This window comes from Balaenoptera physalus (assembly GCF_965194825.1).
Source record: "Balaenoptera physalus genome assembly, chromosome: 4".
Taxonomy (NCBI): domain Eukaryota; kingdom Metazoa; phylum Chordata; class Mammalia; order Artiodactyla; family Balaenopteridae; genus Balaenoptera; species Balaenoptera physalus.
The window spans coordinates 100,758,762-100,777,965 of NC_138891.1; the positions used below are offsets into that span (position 1 = coordinate 100,758,762).

The following is a 19,204-nucleotide window of genomic DNA, read 5'->3' on the forward strand; positions in this document are numbered from 1 at the left end:
ATACACAGTTGGCCTTCCTCATCTGTGGGTTCCACCAGCCGGTGGATAGTGTACAGTACTATGTTTACAGTCCTGGGTTGGTTGTATCCAAGGATGCAGAATCCACGGATACACAGGGCTGGCTATGGAACTTGAGCATCTGCGTGTTTCTGTATCTGAGGCAGGTCTTGGAACCAATCCCCCGCGGATACCCAGGGAAAACAATACAGAGCAAATATAAAGAAAGGTGTTGGCAATTGACTGAAACCAGTACTATTTTATTATAGTTCCCAGTAGGAAAATTAAAAGAAATATGAATAACAAGCCAAGCACAGCACTGGTATGTAGTAATCAATCCCTTGACTATTTATGCCTCTCACCTTGATTTAAAAAAATATTTTTAACTGAAGTATAATTGATTTACAATATTGTGTTAGTTTCAGGTGTACAGCATAGTGATTTAGTATTTTTTGCAAACTATACTCCAGTATAGGTTATTACAAGATGATGGGTATACAGTATATCTTTGTTGCTTATCTATTTTTTAAATAGTAATCTGTATATATTAATCCCATACCCTTAATTTGTCCCTCGCCCCTACACTCTCCCCATTGGTAACCACAAATTTGTTTTCTAAATAAAAAATTTTTTTAAAAAGTAAAGAAAAATCCAGTTGTCATTCATACAAGATGTGTGCACTGATAAGACCAGATACAAATAGTACAACAGTACAAATGTAGAGAAAATGAATATAAAAATAATTTAAGTTTGAAAAATAATGCATATTGTTCTACTTAGTTATTTGGAGATTGTTGTCATTAATGGGGTTATTGAGAAACATGAGATTATCAAGTTGGTTTTACAAATCAGGTAACATTTATGAATGATATTAAAAATTAATATCTATTAAGAGACTAGAGGACTATATTACCTTATACAGTGTGATAGAGGCATACATAAGAGTATCTCAAAATTTGCAAAGTTAAAGCAGTTTTCATGGATATATGATTTAAAACTATAGAGTAGCTTAAACACAGTGATGATTTGACCATATCACAGTGACATGGTCTCCTATACAATGATGATTCTTCAGACAGTTAAGTAAATAAATTTATATTACAAACGGAATAAACTTCATCTTACTTTATCAACATACGTCCCTGATAGCTCTCTGATAATATCTCCCAACTCAAGTGCAGAGTAAGGAAAAGAACACTCTCTTAAAAGAAACATTCTACAGCAAGAGTATCCATTTAAGCAGGCTCTTCTGTATAATTAATGTATAAAAGATAACCTAGCAAAGAAAATCTTTGGTGTTATTAGCTCTTTATGTTTCCCATCCATCTTCTTAGACAGTGCACAATTAGATGAAATCTGCCTCTTCTGTCATGTACCCTACCTACCTCTCCTCTATTAGGAATTGCAAAGCCTTTGAAAGCATAAATTCTTTTGGACTAGAAAGATTACACTAATTTTAAAGAGATGGTTCTTTTACGTATTAGTAAGTGAAGTTGTCTGGTATCACAGTTCTTGTCAAGGCAGAATTTCTGTATAGTAGGAAATGTTAACGGACGCTCTGAACACTAAAGAGTGCCTCAGTTTCCTTATCTGTACAATGAGAATAGTATAACCTAACTCAGAATTGTGGTGAAAATCACATACAAAACACATAGCACAGCCCATCATTTATTTTAATAATAGTCATTATTTAATAAAAACTTATAATCATATGTAGTTTTTGTCATTTTAATATTAATCAGAAAATTCTCCACTCACTTTCCTGAAAAATCAGTTGGCAACAGAAACTCCTACATTATAAAGAGAAATAGTTACTTAACACCCGGTTGAAATTTAACTTCCTATCTTGTTCTGAGGGTGGCACAAAGCAACAAGTTATTTCTTTAAAAAAAAAAGATTATTTTTTGGAACACTTTTAGGTTCAAAGCAAAATTAAGAGGAAGGTACAGAGATTTCCCATATACTTTCTGCCCCCCACACATGCATAGCCTCCCCACACGATTATCAACATCCTTCACTGGAGTGGTACATTTGTTACAATTGGTGAATCTGCAATGACAAATCATAATCGCCTGAAGTCCATGGTTTGAACATTAGGATTCATTCTTGGTGTTGTACATTTTATGGGTTTGGACAAATGTATAATAACATGTACTCACCGTTACATTATCACATACTGTTTATGTATAGTACCGTATATCAATAACATAGTATTTTCACTGCTCTAAAAAGCCTCTGTGTTCCACCTATTTATCACCCCTGCCACCCCCCTCCCCTGGCAACCACTTATTTTTTCATGGTCTCATAGTTTTGTCTTTTCCAGAATGCCATATGGTTGGAAGCAGTGTGCAGCCTTTTTAGATTGGCTTCTTTCACTTAGCTATATGCATTTAAGATTCCTCTATGTCTTTTCATGGCTTAAGAGCTCATTATTTTTAGTGGTGAATAATATTCCATTGTCTTTATGTACAGTTTATTTACCCATATACTTACTGAAGGACATCTTGGTTGCTTCTAAGTTTTGGCAATTATAAATAAAGCTGCTGTAAACATCTCTGTTTATACATGGTTTATAGCAGTTTATATAGCTGCAGGCTTTTATGTGGACATAAGTTTTTGACTCCTTTGGCTAAATATCAAGGAGGGCAAGCAATAGCTGGATCATATGGAAAGAGTATGTTTAGTTTTTGTAAGAAACTGCCTAACTGTTTTCCAATGTGGCTGTACCATCTTGCATTCCCACCAGCAATGAAGGAGAGTTCCTGTTGCTCCACATCCTCCCCAACATTTGGTGTTGTCAGTGTTACTGATTTTGGCCATTCTGATAAGAGCACAGTGGTATCTCATTTTAATTTTCATTTCCCTGATGACATAGGACGTGGAGAATCTTCACGTCCTTATTTGCTAACTGTATATCTTCTATTGTGAGGTTTCTGTTAAGGTGTTTGGCCTTTTCTTTTTCTTTCTATTGTCTTTTATTTCCTTTCAGCTTGCTTTTAAAAAAACTGAAGTATGGTTGATTTAAAATATCATATTAGTTTCAGGTATACAATGTAGTAATTCAATATTTTTATAGGTTACACATACAAAGTTGTTATAAATATTGACTATGTTTCCTGTGCTGTACATTATACCCTTGTAACTTATTTATTTTATACCTAGTAGTTTGACCCATTTTTTAATTGGGTTGTTGATTTTTAATAGTTTTTGTATATTTTGGATAACAATCCTTTATCAGCTGTGTCTTTTGAAAATAGTTTCCCCAGTCTGTGGCTCCTCATTCTCTTGACATTGTCTTTTACAGAATAGAAGTTTGAAATTTTAATGAAGTCCAGCTTATCAATTATTCCTTTCTTGCATTGTGTCTTTGGTGTTGTATCTAAAAAGTCATTGCCATATCCAATGTTGTCTAGGTTTTCTCCTATGTTATCTTCTAGTAGTTTAATGATTTTGTGATTCACATTTAGATTTGTGATTTATTTTGAGTTAATTTTTGTGAAGGGTGTAAGGTTCTGTGTCTAGATTCATTTTTTTTTTTTTTTTTTTTTTTGCATGTGGATGTCCAGCTGTTCCAGTGCCATTTATTGAAAAGACTATTTTTTCTCCATGGTATTACTTTTGCTCCTATGTCAAAGACCAGTTGACTATGTTCATCGTAGCCTCTCTATTCTGTTCTATTGATCCATCTGTCTATTCTTTCACCTGTACCACACTGACTTGATTACTATAGCTTTATAATAAGTCTTGAAGTTGAGTTGTGTCAGTCCCCAACTTTGATCTTCTTCAGTACTGTGTTAGCCATTCTGGGTCTTCTGTCTCTAAACTTTAGAATCAGTTGGTTAATATCATAAAATAACTTACTGGGATTTTGATTGGGATTTTATTGAAATTGTAGATCAACTTGGGAAGAACTACATCTTAATAATATTGAATCTTCCTATCCACAAACATGGAATATTTCTCCATTTATTTAGTTCTTTGATTTCACAACAGTTTTGTAGTTTTCCTCATTTAGATCTTAGACATACTTTGTTAGATTTACACCTAAGTATTTCATTTGTGGGGTGCTAATGTAAATGGTATTGTTTTTAATCTCAAATTCCACTTGCTCGTTACCGGTATGTAAGAAAGTAAATGACTTTTGTATATTAACCTTGTATCCTACAACCTTGTTATAATTGCTTATTAGTCTAGGAGTTTTTGTCAATTCTTTCAGATTTTCTACATAGATGACATGTCATCTGCAAATAAAGACTATATTCCAACCCTTCCTCCCCCAACTTCTTGTCTTACTGCATTAGGTAGTACTTCCAGTACGATATTGAAAAGAAGTAATGAGAGTGTACATCCTTGCTTGTTCCTGATCTTAGTGGGACAGCTTTAAGTTTTTCACCATTAGTATGATGTTAGCTGTAGGTTTTTTGTTACACAGTCTTTATCAAGTTTAGGACATTCTTCTCTATTCCTACTTTACTGAGAGTTTTTATCAGGAGTTGGCATTGGATTGTGTCAAATGCTTTTTTTCACCTATTGCTCTGATCATGTGATTTTTCTTTTTTAGCCATTTGATATGATGGGTAACAACTGATTTTGGAAAGTTAAACCAGTCTTGCATACTGAGGTAAATCCCACTTGGTTGTGAGGTATAATTCCTTTTTACAATGTTGGCTCTGATTTGCTAAAATTTTGCTCCAAGTTTTTTCTTAACAGCTTTATTGAGATATAATTCACATACCATATAATTTATGTTTTTAAAGTATACAATGTAATCATTTTTAGTGTATTCACAGAGTTGTGTAACCATCACCATAATCAATTTTAGAACTTTTTCATCATTCCCCCCCAAAACCCTACATTAACTAGCAGTTACTCCCCATCTCCCCCAACTCCCTCCACCATTCATAGGCAACTACTAATCAACTTTCTATCAACTACTAATCAACTTTCTATCTCTATCTCTTGCCTATTTTAGGTATTTCATATAAATGGAATTATACAATGTGTGGTCTTTTTTGACTGTCTTCTTTCACTTATTATAATGTTTCAAGGTTCATTCATGTTGTAGCATGTATCAGTATTTTAGTATTTTTAATGAAGAAAAATATTTTATTAATTTTGTTTATCTATTCATCAGTGACAGACAGAGTTACTTCCACTTTTTGGTTATTATGCAAGATATATATATATATATATATATGTTTCTTTTTTTGTTACACTGTTTTGTGTGTGTGTGTGTGTGTGTGTGAGAACTTTTAAGTTCTACTCTCTTAGCAAATTTCAATCATACAATTCAGTGTTAGCAACTATAGTCACCATGTTATACACTATATCCTCAGAACTTATTCATCATATAACTGATAGTTTGTACCCTTTTTACAAATCTTTGCCTATTTTCCCAACTACCCCCCCCCCCAACCCTGCCTGCTGGCAACCAGTTTTCTACTCTCTGTTTCTATGAGTTCAACTTTTTTTTTGATTCCACATGTAAATGATACCATGCAGTATTTACCTTTCTCTGACTTATTTCACTCAGCATAATGTCCCCCAGGCTCATCCACATTGTGCTAAATGGCAGGGCTTTCTTATTTTTTTAAGGCTGAATAATATTTCATTATATATATTCCAAATTTTCTTAATCCATTCACCAACAGACACTTAGGTTGTTTTCATACCTTGGCTGTTGTGAATAATGTTACAGTGAACATGGGAGTAGATATCTCTTCAAGATAATAGTTTAGTTTCCTTTGGATATATATCCAGAAGTGAGATTGCTGGATTATATGATAGTTCTATTTATAATTTATAATTTCTTGAGGAATCTCCATACTGTTTTTCATAATGGTAGTACCAGTTTACATTCCAACCAACGTTGTACAAGGGTTCCCTTTTCTCCACAACCTTGCCAGCATTTTTACTCTTGTCTTTTAGATAACAGACATCCTTACAGGTGTGAGGTGATATTTCATTGTGGTTTTGATTTGCATTTCCCTTATGATTAGTGATGCTGAGCATCTTTTCATCTACCTGTTGGCCATTTGTATGTCTTCTTTGGAAAAATGTCTATTTAGGTCCTTTGCCCATTTAAAAATTGGATTATTTTTTTTTTTTGTTATTGAGTTGTATAAATTCCTTGTACATTTCGGATATTAACCCCTTATTGGATATACGGTTTGCCAATGTTTTCTCCCATTTCATGAGAGAAACCCATATATGCATGGGTTTATTTCTGGGCTCTCTATTCTGTTCCATTGATCTATGTGTTTATTTTTATGTCAATACCATACTGTTTGATTACTATAGCTCTGTAAATAGGTTAAAATCAGGAGTGTGATGCTTCCAGGTTTGTTCTTCTTTCTGAGGACTGCATTGGCTATTTGGGGTCTGTTTACAGTTTTCAGTGTAAGATCTTTCACCTCCTTGGGTAAATTTATTTCTAAGTATTTTCTTCTTTTTTGATAAAACTGTAAATGGGTTTTCTTCATTTCTCTTTCTGATAGTCATTGTTAGTGTATAGAGATGAAACTGATTTCTGTATATTGAGTTTGTATCCTGCAACTTTACTGAATTCATTTATTAGTTCTAAAAGTTTTTCTTTGGTGGAGTCTTTAGGGTTTGGTATATATAATATCATGTTATCTGCAAATACAGACAGTTTTTTTTTTTTTCCTTCCAATTTGGATGCCTTTTACTTTTTTTATTTCTTGCCTAATTGCTCTGGCTAGGACTCCAATACTATGTTGAATAAAAGTGGCAAGAGTGGGCATCCTTGTCTTGTTCCTGATCTTAGAGGAAAAGCTTTCAGCTTTTCACTCTTGAGTATGATGTTAGCTGTGGGTTTGTCATATATGACCTTTATTATGTTGAGGTTCATTCCCTTTATTCTCATTTTGTTTAGCTTTTTTTAATAATAAATGATATAGAATTTTGTCAAATGCTTTTTCTGCATCTATTGAGATGATCATATGATTTTTATCCTTCATTTTGTTAATGTGGTGTATCACATTGATTGAATTGTGGATGTTGATCATCCTTGCATCCCAGGTGTAAATCCCACTTGATCATGTGTATCATCCTTTTGATATACTGTTGAGTTCAGTTTCATAATTTTTTGTTGAGGATTTTTGCATCTATGTTCATCAAGGATATTGGCCTGTAGCTTTTTTGTTTGTTTGTTTTTTGTTTTACCTCCTGTAGTGTCCTTGGATGGCTTTGTTATTAGGGTAATGCTGGCCTTATACAATGAGTTTGGGAGTGCTCCCTCTTTTTCTATTTTATGCAAGTTATTTTAAAATTATTTTAACTATCCTTATCACCAACATTTGAAGAGATGTGAATTAATTGCTTTCATATCAGCAACATAGCAATCATGGTTCTAATAATGACACATGGCACCATGAAAAAATGAGATTTTGGTGTTTGAAAAGAATATAAACTACTTTCTCCATTTTCTATGATGGGTCTATGCAATGTAGTCTATTTATTTCTAATTCACATGGCCAAGACCTTTCTCATGGGTCCATAAGGTCAAAACAATTTTTTTAAGAGAACTAAGACATGCATCTGCCTTTTTTTCACTTTGTTGATATTTTCACTAGTGGTACAAAACTCTGGTGGGTAAAAGTTCAGGAGTCTTAACACAAATCAAGGTAATAGCACCAAATTAACCTATACTAGTATTCTCATATTCTTCTCTGCTACATGAACAACAAGAACAAAAATAGTCTTACATAAGAATGTACTTGGTGAAGCAGTAAAACTCATTGATTTTGTTAAATGTTGATCCTTGATTACACATTCTCAGGATGAACATCTGTGGGGCATAGAAGAAAACAGGATTGGGCAGAAACAGAAGTTAAAAAATAGTAGTGCATTCACAACATAGGCCTTGGAATATCCCATGGAATGTTCTGGATCTGGAGTAACTCTTCAGAGTTGGTCTAAATTGAGGAAAAGGGTCTGGGCCCTTATATTCCCACATCAATTAATTATTGGAGGCAGGCTACCCCTGTAAAGGTGTCATGGCTTTGGGTGAGATGGCTTTTTCTAGCCAAAACCATTTTCCAGAAAGGGGCTCAGCTAAGAACTATCAGCTTCCAAATTTCCGGAGACCATAGGAATAAGGGAGTTGACCCTAAGAGTTCTCCCCAATAAAGTTCCTTCATGCAAATATTCTTTTAAGAATCTGCTTCCCAGGGAACCCAACCTGTGACAATTTATCTATCTATCTATCTATCTATCTGCTGTTTATAAAATGTGTGCTTGATTAAAGAGAATCTCCCAAAATAGTTGTATATTCTTTTGGGAACTCATAAACCTCAATTGTTGCCACAGTCTTATAGGGAAAAATATCTAACATTCCTTAAACACTATACACCAATCACAGTTATAAGCTCATTAGAGGTATTATCTCATTTAATCCTTGAAACAACTCTGCTATAAGGGTAGTTACTGTCTACATCTTATAGATGGTCAAACTTAAGGAGAAACAGATTTAATAACCTAGTAGATAGTGAAGTCAGGATTTGAATCCAGGTAGTCTAATTCCAGAGCTTGTATTACTAATTGGAGTTACCTGGAAAATTGTTGGTCCCAAGTGTGCCATAATGACCCAGTCTGGGCTAGTTTAGGCAGCGTAATTTAGCTTAATAAAGCAAGGTATGAAAGAGCTCTTAGACCATTAAACCAAAATAAACAAAGAACAATCCACATAAACCAACAAATGAGGATCTATTTATCCATGACTGGCTGAAAGGAATAACCCCGCTTATTCATACATGAGGTATAGCAAAAATCTGTTTCTCTACAAGTGATGCAACTCTCTCCTTCAAACAAAATCTATATTCCTTTTTCTAGTCCTTGTCAAAATAAGTCTCCTCAAGTGTAGTTCAGGATATATTGGTTTTCTTGAATATGGTGGATGGTTAATAGATAGTGACTGAATTAAATAACCTTTGATACTATCTTGTAGTGCACTGGTTGCTATTACTACATTATTCCTATTGCCTTGTATAAAAAAGAATGTTTTCTTTTTTTTAAGGTGGGATGCTGGTTTTCTTCCTTTTATGTAGCCGTTCTATCACAGCATCCACTATACTGCCATGCCGTGTGTCAGCACTCAGTAAATATTAATTCAAGTTGAATTGAATTGTTTATGAGGGGAGGAGAAAAATGTGAGAGTGCTGAGATTTAATATCTTTGGGCTGCCTTCTAGAGATTAATCAAAAAGAAACTATGAATTTTTTAATGACATACGTTTTTTTCCCAGGAAGGCAGATTCAAATAGAAGAGAGCGAATGTGGCATATTTACACACTGCATCTCAGAGCTTAGTAGCTGGAATTCAGTTTGTCTTCATTCTTCTTTTTCTTTGCTTTCTCAGACCGACTGTTAAGAAACATGGAGCTTAACCTCTAAGTGACAGAGAGGGTGAGCCTGATTGGAAGGTGGTTTCCGAAAGCTTCACATAATAATATCTGCTACTTCTGACAACTGCAGAGCTCCACACAACCTCCACTCAGGCCCTGGAGCACAACATCTCCCAGATCTGAGCAGTCACTGGCATGTCACATTGTCTCCACAGTAATGAAAGCTCTGGACGATGGTTTTCAAAACCCTACCTTGTGGGTTGTGCCCCACAGACACTTTAAGCCTCTCAGTGTCCATTCATCCTAGGGTGAGCTCAAGTACTTAGTCTGTGCTTAGTGCAAATGTGCTATGTTGTCCTGAAGTCATCATATTATTGTCTAACAACGTTTTTTTTTTAATTTTTAAGGATTTATTTACTATTTATTTATTTTATTTATTTTTGGCTGCGTCAGGTCTTAGTTGCGGCTCACGGTCTCTTTGTTGCAGCGTGCGGGCTTCTCTCTAGTTGTGGCGTGCGGGTTTTTTCTTCTCTAGTTGTGGCATGCAGGCTCCAGGGTGCATGGGCTCTGTAGTTGTGGTGCGTGGGCTCCACAGTATGTGGGCTCTGTAGTTTGCGGCACACAGGCTCTCTAGTTGAGGCTTGCGAGCTCAGCAGTTGTGGCGCGCGGGCTCAGTTGCCCCACGGCATGTGGGATCTTAGTTCCCTGACCAGGGATCACATCTGCGTCCCCTGCATTGGAAGGCGGATTCTTTACCACTGGACCGCCAGGGAAGTCCCACAACGTTTTTTTTTAAAAAAACAAATATAGTCAATGTTTTGAAAATACAAATATCACCCTGTCAATCATTTGCTTAAAATCCTTCAAAGACCTTCAAAGACAGAATAAAGTATAGTATTCAATACAAAGACATGACCTTTGCTGAAAGAATGAACTTGGGGTTTCAGCAAGGACCTCCAGAAGATGTGATGCTTATCATGAAAAACTTAGGTGGCAAAAGACTCGAAGGGCATTCCTGGAAGAGGCAACCGCAAAAGCAAAGCATATTAGACAATAAATAACATGTTGTAGGGGTGAATTAAACACCAAAAATTGAATCAGAATAGGATGTGAGACTAGAGATAAAAGGGTGGCATGGTGGTTGCCAGGGGCTGCGGGGGAGGGGGGATACGGGGAGTTACTCATCAATGGGCATAAAGTTTTAGTTAAGCAAGATGAATAAGCTCTAGAGAGCTGCTGTACAACACTGTACCTATAGTGAACAATACTATATTGTACACTTAAAAATTTGTCAAGAGAGTAGATCTCACATCAAGTATAATTACCAGAATAAAGTAAAATGAAAAAAAAATTTATTTGGATTCACAAGTTCATGTAAAAAATGCAAACTCATCTAGGGGAATTAAAATAGTATTTGTGAATCACATATTAGTATGAATTAGTCTAACTTTATATCCAGCTGAGATCTGTGGCAATGAGAGAATGGCAGCTTAGATTAGGGTGGGGTGAAGGTCCAGGTTACAGGTGATTCTATGAAGTGGAAAAAGGCCTACTCTGGGGATGAGAGGAGAAGCCTGGGGAAGGTGTGTTACCACATGGAAATAAAAACAATAAAAGTTGAATATCTGAGGACCTGGGAAGAGGATATGAAGAAAGAGGTGGATGCCACAGAAAAATGGCATTTAAAATTTTTTTGCCCAAGACAAGGTATGTAGAGGGGGAGGAAAACACACTCTTTCTTTTTTTGAAGGAAACTACAGGCCCCCTTCCATATTGAAAGTTACATCCTTTAGCTGTAGTCTGTGTTAAAGAGGCTTTTATGGCTCTGCCTAGGGACTTAAGCAGAAGCTCTAAAAGAAATATTTATGGGAAAATGCATTCTGAGTTCTCAACCATTGATTTATAAGTGACTTTGCAGAAAACAGTCCTTGGAGGATTACTTCTACAACTTAAGCTTAAAGTTAAAATTCAGTTTTTATATGTTTCTAAATCAGTGAGTTGACCATGCTATGACTTTTAAAAATGTTCCTGAATTAGAAAAAGAAACAGCTAAGGTTATATATAGATTTGAAAAGACCAGATCATTCGATCATTCTGGTTTTAAAATAACCACTGAACAAATAAGAGTCAGTATCTCCTTTTTACTCAAGTCTTGGTTCTTGTGGCCTCCCCAGTTGAAAATCTTATTATAATTTCCCGTAGAATATTTATTAAATCCTTCAAGGCTTTATTCTTTTGTAGAATCATGGATTTGGACTTAAGCTAGGCAGAGTTATATTTTTATTTATAGAAGGGAGAGGTCACCAAGAGTGGAATCAGAAATTTCAATCATTAGGACACTAAAAATGTCATTTCTAATACACCTAAAAAATTTAGGAAGAAAAGTGAATATGGATTTGTGAAACATGGCAGTTGGATTTCAAATTATATTTTAAGACCTTAAAGTGAACATGAATATATAATATAGCTTTAACTTACAAAGCTTTCTACTGAATTTGATTTTTTTTTTTTTTTTTTTGCTTAGGTTTATATAAAGATAAACTACAATAGCTACTGTGTGCTGCACTTAAATAAAGTCAAGAAAATTTAAACTTTTTTTGTTTGGCATCTGGGGCAGGGTGTCACAGTGCCAAGATCCTGATGAAGCATCATTAGAGTGCATCGGAATTACTGGGAAAGTTTTCGCAAAATATATCTGCTTGGGTATGCATGTGTATTTTGTAAAATCTCAGTAGGATGGCAACTGATTTCCAGCCATGGTTGAGAACCACAAGTTTTGAGTCTAAACCTAAAATCTAAATCTAAATCTAAATCTAAATCTAAATCTAAATCTAAATCTAAATCTAAATCTAGTTTTGTAAATCTAAAATCTCCTGTATGGTCCAAATGAGGGGTTAGGAATGACTACAGAGGAGTGCAGGAAAATGCATGGAACTTCTCTATATATCACTATAGTTATAAATTACATACCAATTAAAAAATTTCAGTGTAAAACCTTGTATGAAAAACTAGAATGAATAGGAATATTAGAAAATACAATTTCATGGTACCAGGTGCTACAAGTGACACAGCACACATTTACAGTACCAAAATGTTTAAAGGCTATTGTAAATTGATGCTCTAACTCCTAATTTAAGCATAAAAAGTTCAGCCATTTATATGCTTTGTTCCAACTACACTATGCTTTCATATATTTGGATGTTTATTGTCACATTATTTTTAGAATAGTCTTTGGCATTAAGCTGGCACAGGCGTGATAGTAATAACATTCATCGACATGAAGTTTCACATATTTTCTTCTGAAAAACATGTAATTAAAGGGATGTAATTCAACTGTGACTTTTATGGTTTAAAAACAGATATTGGTGGATAAACGTAATTCACTTTTTTTCCACTATTTAATATAAAATGAACGTGATGTGGTTTAATTGTGCTCTTATACCCCAGCACAAACATAACTACACAAAACACAATTTACAAGAAAAGTGTGCTAATAAAACACAGCTCTCATTATTAATATATAACTAGCATAAGGTAAAATGCCATCTTTACTAGATTTATAATTTGAGTACATAAATATTTAAAAGATCCTTTTAATTTTTTAAATTAATATTTGCTTTGCATTTGTTCAAGGAAAATCTTCAAATGACACACATTGCTTTTGAAATGCTGATATGCACTTATATGTATTATTTAAATACTCATATTTGTGAGGTATATCCAGATTTTTTTTTCCAGTTTCAAAGGAATTTAATATTATTTACACAGTTAAGGAACAGATGATACATTTCCATTTATTAGAAACTGATCTCTATAATAAAATAATTTTAAATTCAGTGTATGTCATTATCACTGCTAAGGAAATCTTAGCCCTTGTCTGCCTTAAAACAATCTTTATTGGCTGTCATTATTGCTGTGTAGTCACTGCTTTCTGTTAATTCCTCAAATCATTTAGATGGTCCTGTCTTCCACTTAGTGGTCTACAGAGCTTTGATTGAGGCTCCTAATTCCTGTGTAAGAGAAATTTAAAATATTTTTTGCTCTGTCCCTACTTTTGATGCTGTGGCAGTTTCACAAAAAAGACTCCAACCACAGATTTGGTTAAATTGCTTAAAAGAAAATATATAATAGAGACGATCACCCTATCTCTGCTTACAGCCACAACCTGAGTTATAAGTTCAGTTACTCCAAATAAATAGTTCTTCTAGGTACTTAATTAGGCCTTAGTATCTAAACAACCAAACAATTTCCCCAAATAAATAAGAAAAGGAAGGCAGCTCTTTGCCTTTGTTGCTCTAGGGTGACACTATTAAGGACCTCACAAAGCATTTTTGTTTTAAAACTACATCTACTCATCAAGCACTTATTAAGCTTTATAAGTATACAGAGAACTGTAGTCCCAAGAGCTTTGTTCTTTACTCTCCAAAAATATCTCTTGGGAGGTAACACAAAATTTAAGTCCTCACAATAGTGACTTTATTAAATTAGTTGCTTTATAAAACATTGCAGATGTCATAATTGTTAACATAACAATTTACCAAACTGTAGTTAAGTGGCGCAGTTTGCTGAACACGTTTTATAAAGGAAAGGAAATGCCAAAACCCTGTTAAAGCTGATCCACTGCAGCCTCTTAGAACAAAGGAGATTTGTTTCTCAGACACTTAAATCAGACAAATAAAATAATAGGTAAGGAGTTTCCCTCCCCCATCTGAAGCACTCCATCAGCAGAATAGTCTGATAAATAGAAACTAGACAGTCTATGCATTCAAGAGATTCCACAACTTGGTAATGCAATAATGGAGAGGTTTACCTTCTTCAGCTTCAAAGTTGGAGGGTTTTGGTCATTTAATTTTTAAGTATCAAACTAGTGCTTTTCAGCCGCCGTATCTTCACTCTGAGATAAGCAGTCTTCTTCACAATGTATTTTTAATATCCTCACGCTCAATTTTAAGACAAAGCAACTTTAATACTAGGTGCACACCACATGCCCTTGCAGCAGACTGCTTTTCTTGACAAGTTATGAAGTAGTTCAAGGAGGTATGGTTAAGGCTGTATTACTGAATGGTGCTGGTAAATACTACACAATTTTTTGTCATGTTGCAACCTTTGTTTCCAATTTAGTGACTGCTGCTATGGAATCAGATAGCAACAACAACAACATTATTAGGTCTGTTTTTTTAAACTATGATTTAGTAGCAATGGAGGTTCCCAATTTTAACCCCTTGGCAGCAAGATCCAAGTTCCCTCATTTGCACATTAGCACCTAAGTGTCAAGGGGTTAATAACCAGCACAAAAGATACTGCACTTCTGATTGTAGCATTTGGCGGAACTGAAAGGAAAGGAAGTTGTGCTACATGTTGAAGGGATTGTGGGCAACAGAAAGAAGACACCAGGAGAAGATAAAACGTCACATGAAGTCTTCAAAATCTTGTACATATCCTCCATCATAACCACCATAATCTGCCAGATCATCTTTCATGGTAGCCTTTAATCCCCCTCCGGGAACCGCACCTTTCTTCTTCTTTTTGGCTTTGCTTTGCTTTTCTTGCTTCTGTTTTTCACTGCAAAGTACAGTCAATGAATTGGTAATCTTTTTCAAGTCATCAATTTCCAATGAAATACACACATCTTAAACTAAGGCTTCCAAAAAACTGGCATAATATAGTGATTTTTCATATTGTGTAATTTTATCTTTTAGTAACTTTCCAAACTCTGTGAAGTCATCCCTTGAAGATGAGTTCATAGCATCTATTCCATAAACTGTATTAATAACACCAAAAGTTTCTTTCGCTAATTCGAGGTCTGACTCTTCCTGTAATTTCTTTAGCCGCAGTTTATCTGCTAATTGTTCGTCTGGTGTTAGCACTTTAGATTCTTCAGGTTCTTCTAACCTCTTTTTAATTTCTTCTTGCCTTTTCTTCTGCTGCCGTTCTTTCTCTTTTATCTTCTCTGCTGTTTTTTTCTTTTCTGAAATTTTTACTTCTGGTTTTACTTCTGCTTCTTCTTTTTTTTCATCATCATCATCATCATCCCAGTTATCTCTTTAATTTCCTCATCCTTCATTTCTTCCTTCACAGTTAGCATTATTTTCATCCAAAATGTTCTTAACCAGGGGTCCCCAACCCCTGGGCCGCGGACGGGTACCGGTCGGTGGCCTGTTAGGAACCGAGCCACACAGCAGGACGACTATCCAGATTTTTTTTTAATGGTGAAAATTAAAAATATTTTTAGCCACTAGAAAAAACAGACCAAGAAGTAACAGAAAAACAATTTTAAAACTCTTAGTGACATCTTCTGAAATATATTATAATAATAATAGATAACATTATGGAGACCTTAATATGTGCCAGACATTATCTAGGAGTTTTAGGTCTATTAGTTATTCACTACAATAAAGTCACAATGATTATAGGAAGTAGTTATGGCCTATTCTTGACCTTGTTTTGTGGATGCCAGGCATCCTTGAATATTCTCTTTTGCTTAAACGCTTTATCCAAACCCCCAGCAAATCCCATTGGCTCTATGTTCAAAATACATCACAGAATCTACCATTTTCCATCAGCTCAACCACAACTATCCTAATCTAAGCCACCATCATCTCCTTACCTGGCTTATTGCAAAAGCCTCCTGATTTCCCTGCATCCATCTGTACCTCACTATAGTCTCTTCTCAATACAACAACCAGAGCAATCCTTTTAAAACATAATCAGATTATGTTGTGCCTCTCCTCCAAACCCTACAATGGCTTTCTGTCTTACCCAGAGAAAACTCAAAGTCATTTCAGTGGCCTACAAGATCCTATCTCAGTGGTTTTCCAACCTGGATGCATACTGGACTCAAATGAGGGAACTTTTAATAAATATTGATGCATGTGTCCCACCCCAAGAAATTCTGCTTTAATTCATGTGGGGTGCAGTCTGGAACCTGGGATTGTTAAAAGCTCTCTAAATTGAATGATTACAATGTGCAGCCAAGGTTGAGAACAATTTCCCTCTAAGATTTGACCCCCTTTCTGCCTCCATCCACTCTCTGACTTCAGCTCCTACTGTCCTTCCCCTTGCATACTCCATTCTAGCCATAATGATAGGGTGACTGCTGTATTTTATCATCCCTACTGCAGAGTAAAAGGGTCATTATTAATAATTATGAAGAGATAATAGGCATGACTTAGCACTGATCTAGGAAAAACAAGCATATAGTCATTGAGCATAAAGACTTAATTTGCTGTTCTACAGGTATAAAGTGCTCCCACCTCAGGGCACTGGCACTTTCTGTTTTTACTCTCTGGATTCTTTTCCCCCTGGTACCCACTTGGTTTGTTCCCTCACCTTCTTCCCATCTTTACTCACATGCCACTTTTCAGTGAAACCTTCCCTGTCCACTCAACTTAATATCGAAACCCAATCTCACTTCCACTTCTACTTCTCCCGTTTTATTCTTCTCTACTATCTGATGTACCATATATTTTGTTGAATTCTTTATTTCTCTTCCCACTAGATTTTTAATTTCTATTTTGATTGCTTCTGTATTCCAAGCTCCAGAATAGTGCCTGGTCTACTATAGTTTGTCAACACATATGTGTGCAAAAAATAAATGAATGATGAATGATTTATCAGCCGTTTAACACTGGGCCAGTTACCTAATTTGCTTTGCATCAGTTTCCTCATTGGTAAAGAGGGGATAATAGTAACACCTACCTCATAACGTGGTTGTAAGCACTAGGTGTTTACCTAGTGCTTACCATGCTTAAGGCATGGGATTGGAATAATGCCTGACTCAGAGAGAGCACACATAAATGTTAGCTACATTAGTTAATTAAAGATACTCATCTTCATTTTTACTTTAGCTACTGACTCCTAGACCACACCTGGAAATTGTCATCCCTGAAATTACCTCACTTCAGAAATCCTAAATGTCAATCTAGGGTGTTGGTAAACTGACTCTCTGAAGAAAAATAAAGCAAACAAGCTCTGATGTGTAGCCTTTGCCAATTTCTGTGGTGTAAATACTCCCATCATGGCCAATTTCAAGCGATTACCTATTTAACAACCAGCTCCCCAAATTCATGACTATTTAATCATCATCTCTTACAAGCTGGTACGATCTGGCTCGAACAAACCACTGCCAATATCCTACTTTCTGGCCACGTTCTTTTCCTTAGCTCTCCCACCTTCAGTCACAGCTATACTTGCTCTTCTACCTAATAAAGACTTCCAGCCCTTAACGGCCTAACAGCCTCTTTATTTCTAGCCTAACGGCCTCTTTATTGCCTCCTTTGTCTAACCTGGCTTCACTGGTTGCTTACTTGAATTACCATCCCAATTCCCCTGTAGTAGTCTTGTTCTATTGTACCTGTTCTACAAACAACAGCCTCTTTTATCTCCAGTCTTACATTGCGGAGGGGAGGGGAGCGGTCAATTGTTCCTGCAGGAAATCACAGAAGTATGCACACCACTGCCAAAACACTCATGTTCTCCAGCATCACCTGGAAGTCAGCAGAACTAGTTAATCATTTTATTTTCTCTAGGACCAAAGATGGGGACTTCAGGAGTGGAGGAAGAGTGCCTGTAACGAATACGAATTATTGAGCCAGCGGTCCAGAAGATCCTCCTCCTGGCCACTTACATTGCACACCATTAAAATCCCTGGTAAAGACTTTTAGCTGGTTACCCTTGCAGGGGTCCTGAAAGATCTGTGTTCCTGGAGTAGAACCTGATCCTGATGGTCCTTTTTTTTTTTTTTTTCTCATCAGTAATTTATCTTTTTAACTTCAGCAATTACTCTAAGCATTCGCCTTCAATGAAGATTTGTCCTCAAACTCCCACATAAACTTTCCTCCTACTTTGCATAGAAATACAATAGCATGAGGTATCATTTTCTTAAATTTGATGCATGTTCCTCGTAAATCCCTCTAGATCCACAACACACAGCTCCTTCAAGTCTTGGAAAATGTGGAGGCTTCTGCTACTCAAAGTTAATCCTTCACCAGGGTCCTTGATTTTATACCTTCCCATCTCCTGAGATATTTTGCCTTACCAGTTTAACAGTATTTTCTTTGATTTCCTAGCCCTCAGTGTATAAATTGTCTAAACTATTTTCTATCTTAAAAAATACCCTTGATTTTTCTTTTGGTCTACTAGCATCTGATTTATCTCTTGCCTTGCCATCTCACCCACTTTTCCCCTAAAAATTGGTCTCCACCTGCCAATTCTATCTATATTTCAGTCTCATTTTGCCCTCTACAGTCTGGCTTCTGCCTGGGACCAACCCATTAAAAGTGCTCTTGTTGAGATCTTGGAGGGCCTCTTAAGTGCTAAATGCCATAGATGTCTAGTCTCTGCCTTAGTCATAGATATCATATAGATGTCATAGTCTCTGTCTTCCAGAATTTCTCTGCTGCACTTAATACAACTGCTTGTTTGCTCCTGCCTGAAATGCTCTATTCTCTTAGGTTTGGGATGCCATGGCCTCCTCTCCCTCCTTGCTTGTCTTTCACCTCTCATGGATGGAGATGCCATCCATGCCGCTCCCTCAGGTTGGTATGCCACAGAGTTCCAACCTTGTTCAATTCCTTTCCTTTGTCTAACATTTCTTCCTGGAAAATATCACGGTTTGGGTTTAATAACCACTTTTATTCTACCAACTCCCAAATCTTTAACTTTAGTCAAGATTTTCCTGTTGAGTTTCAGATATATCTTTCTAATTTTGTCTGGACACTTTCACCGCATGTTCCATAGGCATCTCAAAGGTAACAAGACCCAAATTAAACTCATCATCTTCTCCCAGTTACCAGCCCATCCTTTTCCTCCTCTGTATCTTTATGTCAGTTGGTAGCACTACCT

The 19,204-nt window shown here is 35.8% G+C and overlaps 2 protein-coding genes and 1 long non-coding RNA gene across 3 annotated transcripts in view; 1 reads left to right on the plus strand and 2 right to left on the minus strand.

Annotated features, from left to right (window-relative positions):
* LOC309660153 overlaps window positions 1-19,204 on the plus strand; it is a 639,313-nt gene that overhangs the window by 220,245 nt on the left and 399,864 nt on the right. The gene's annotated exons all lie outside the window — the stretch shown is intronic.
* Window positions 1-19,204, minus strand: part of EPHA6 (EPH receptor A6) — an 870,129-nt gene that overhangs the window by 116,471 nt on the left and 734,454 nt on the right. The window lies entirely within an intron of this gene.
* On the minus strand, window positions 13,815-17,064 carry LOC309659579 (eukaryotic translation initiation factor 3 subunit J-like; the record flags this gene model as incomplete). Its single annotated transcript, XM_082459451.1, is given in 3 exon segments — window positions 13,815-14,991; window positions 14,995-15,403; window positions 17,060-17,064. Coding segments are annotated over 3 exon segments (636 nt in total). The 3' UTR covers window positions 13,815-14,769.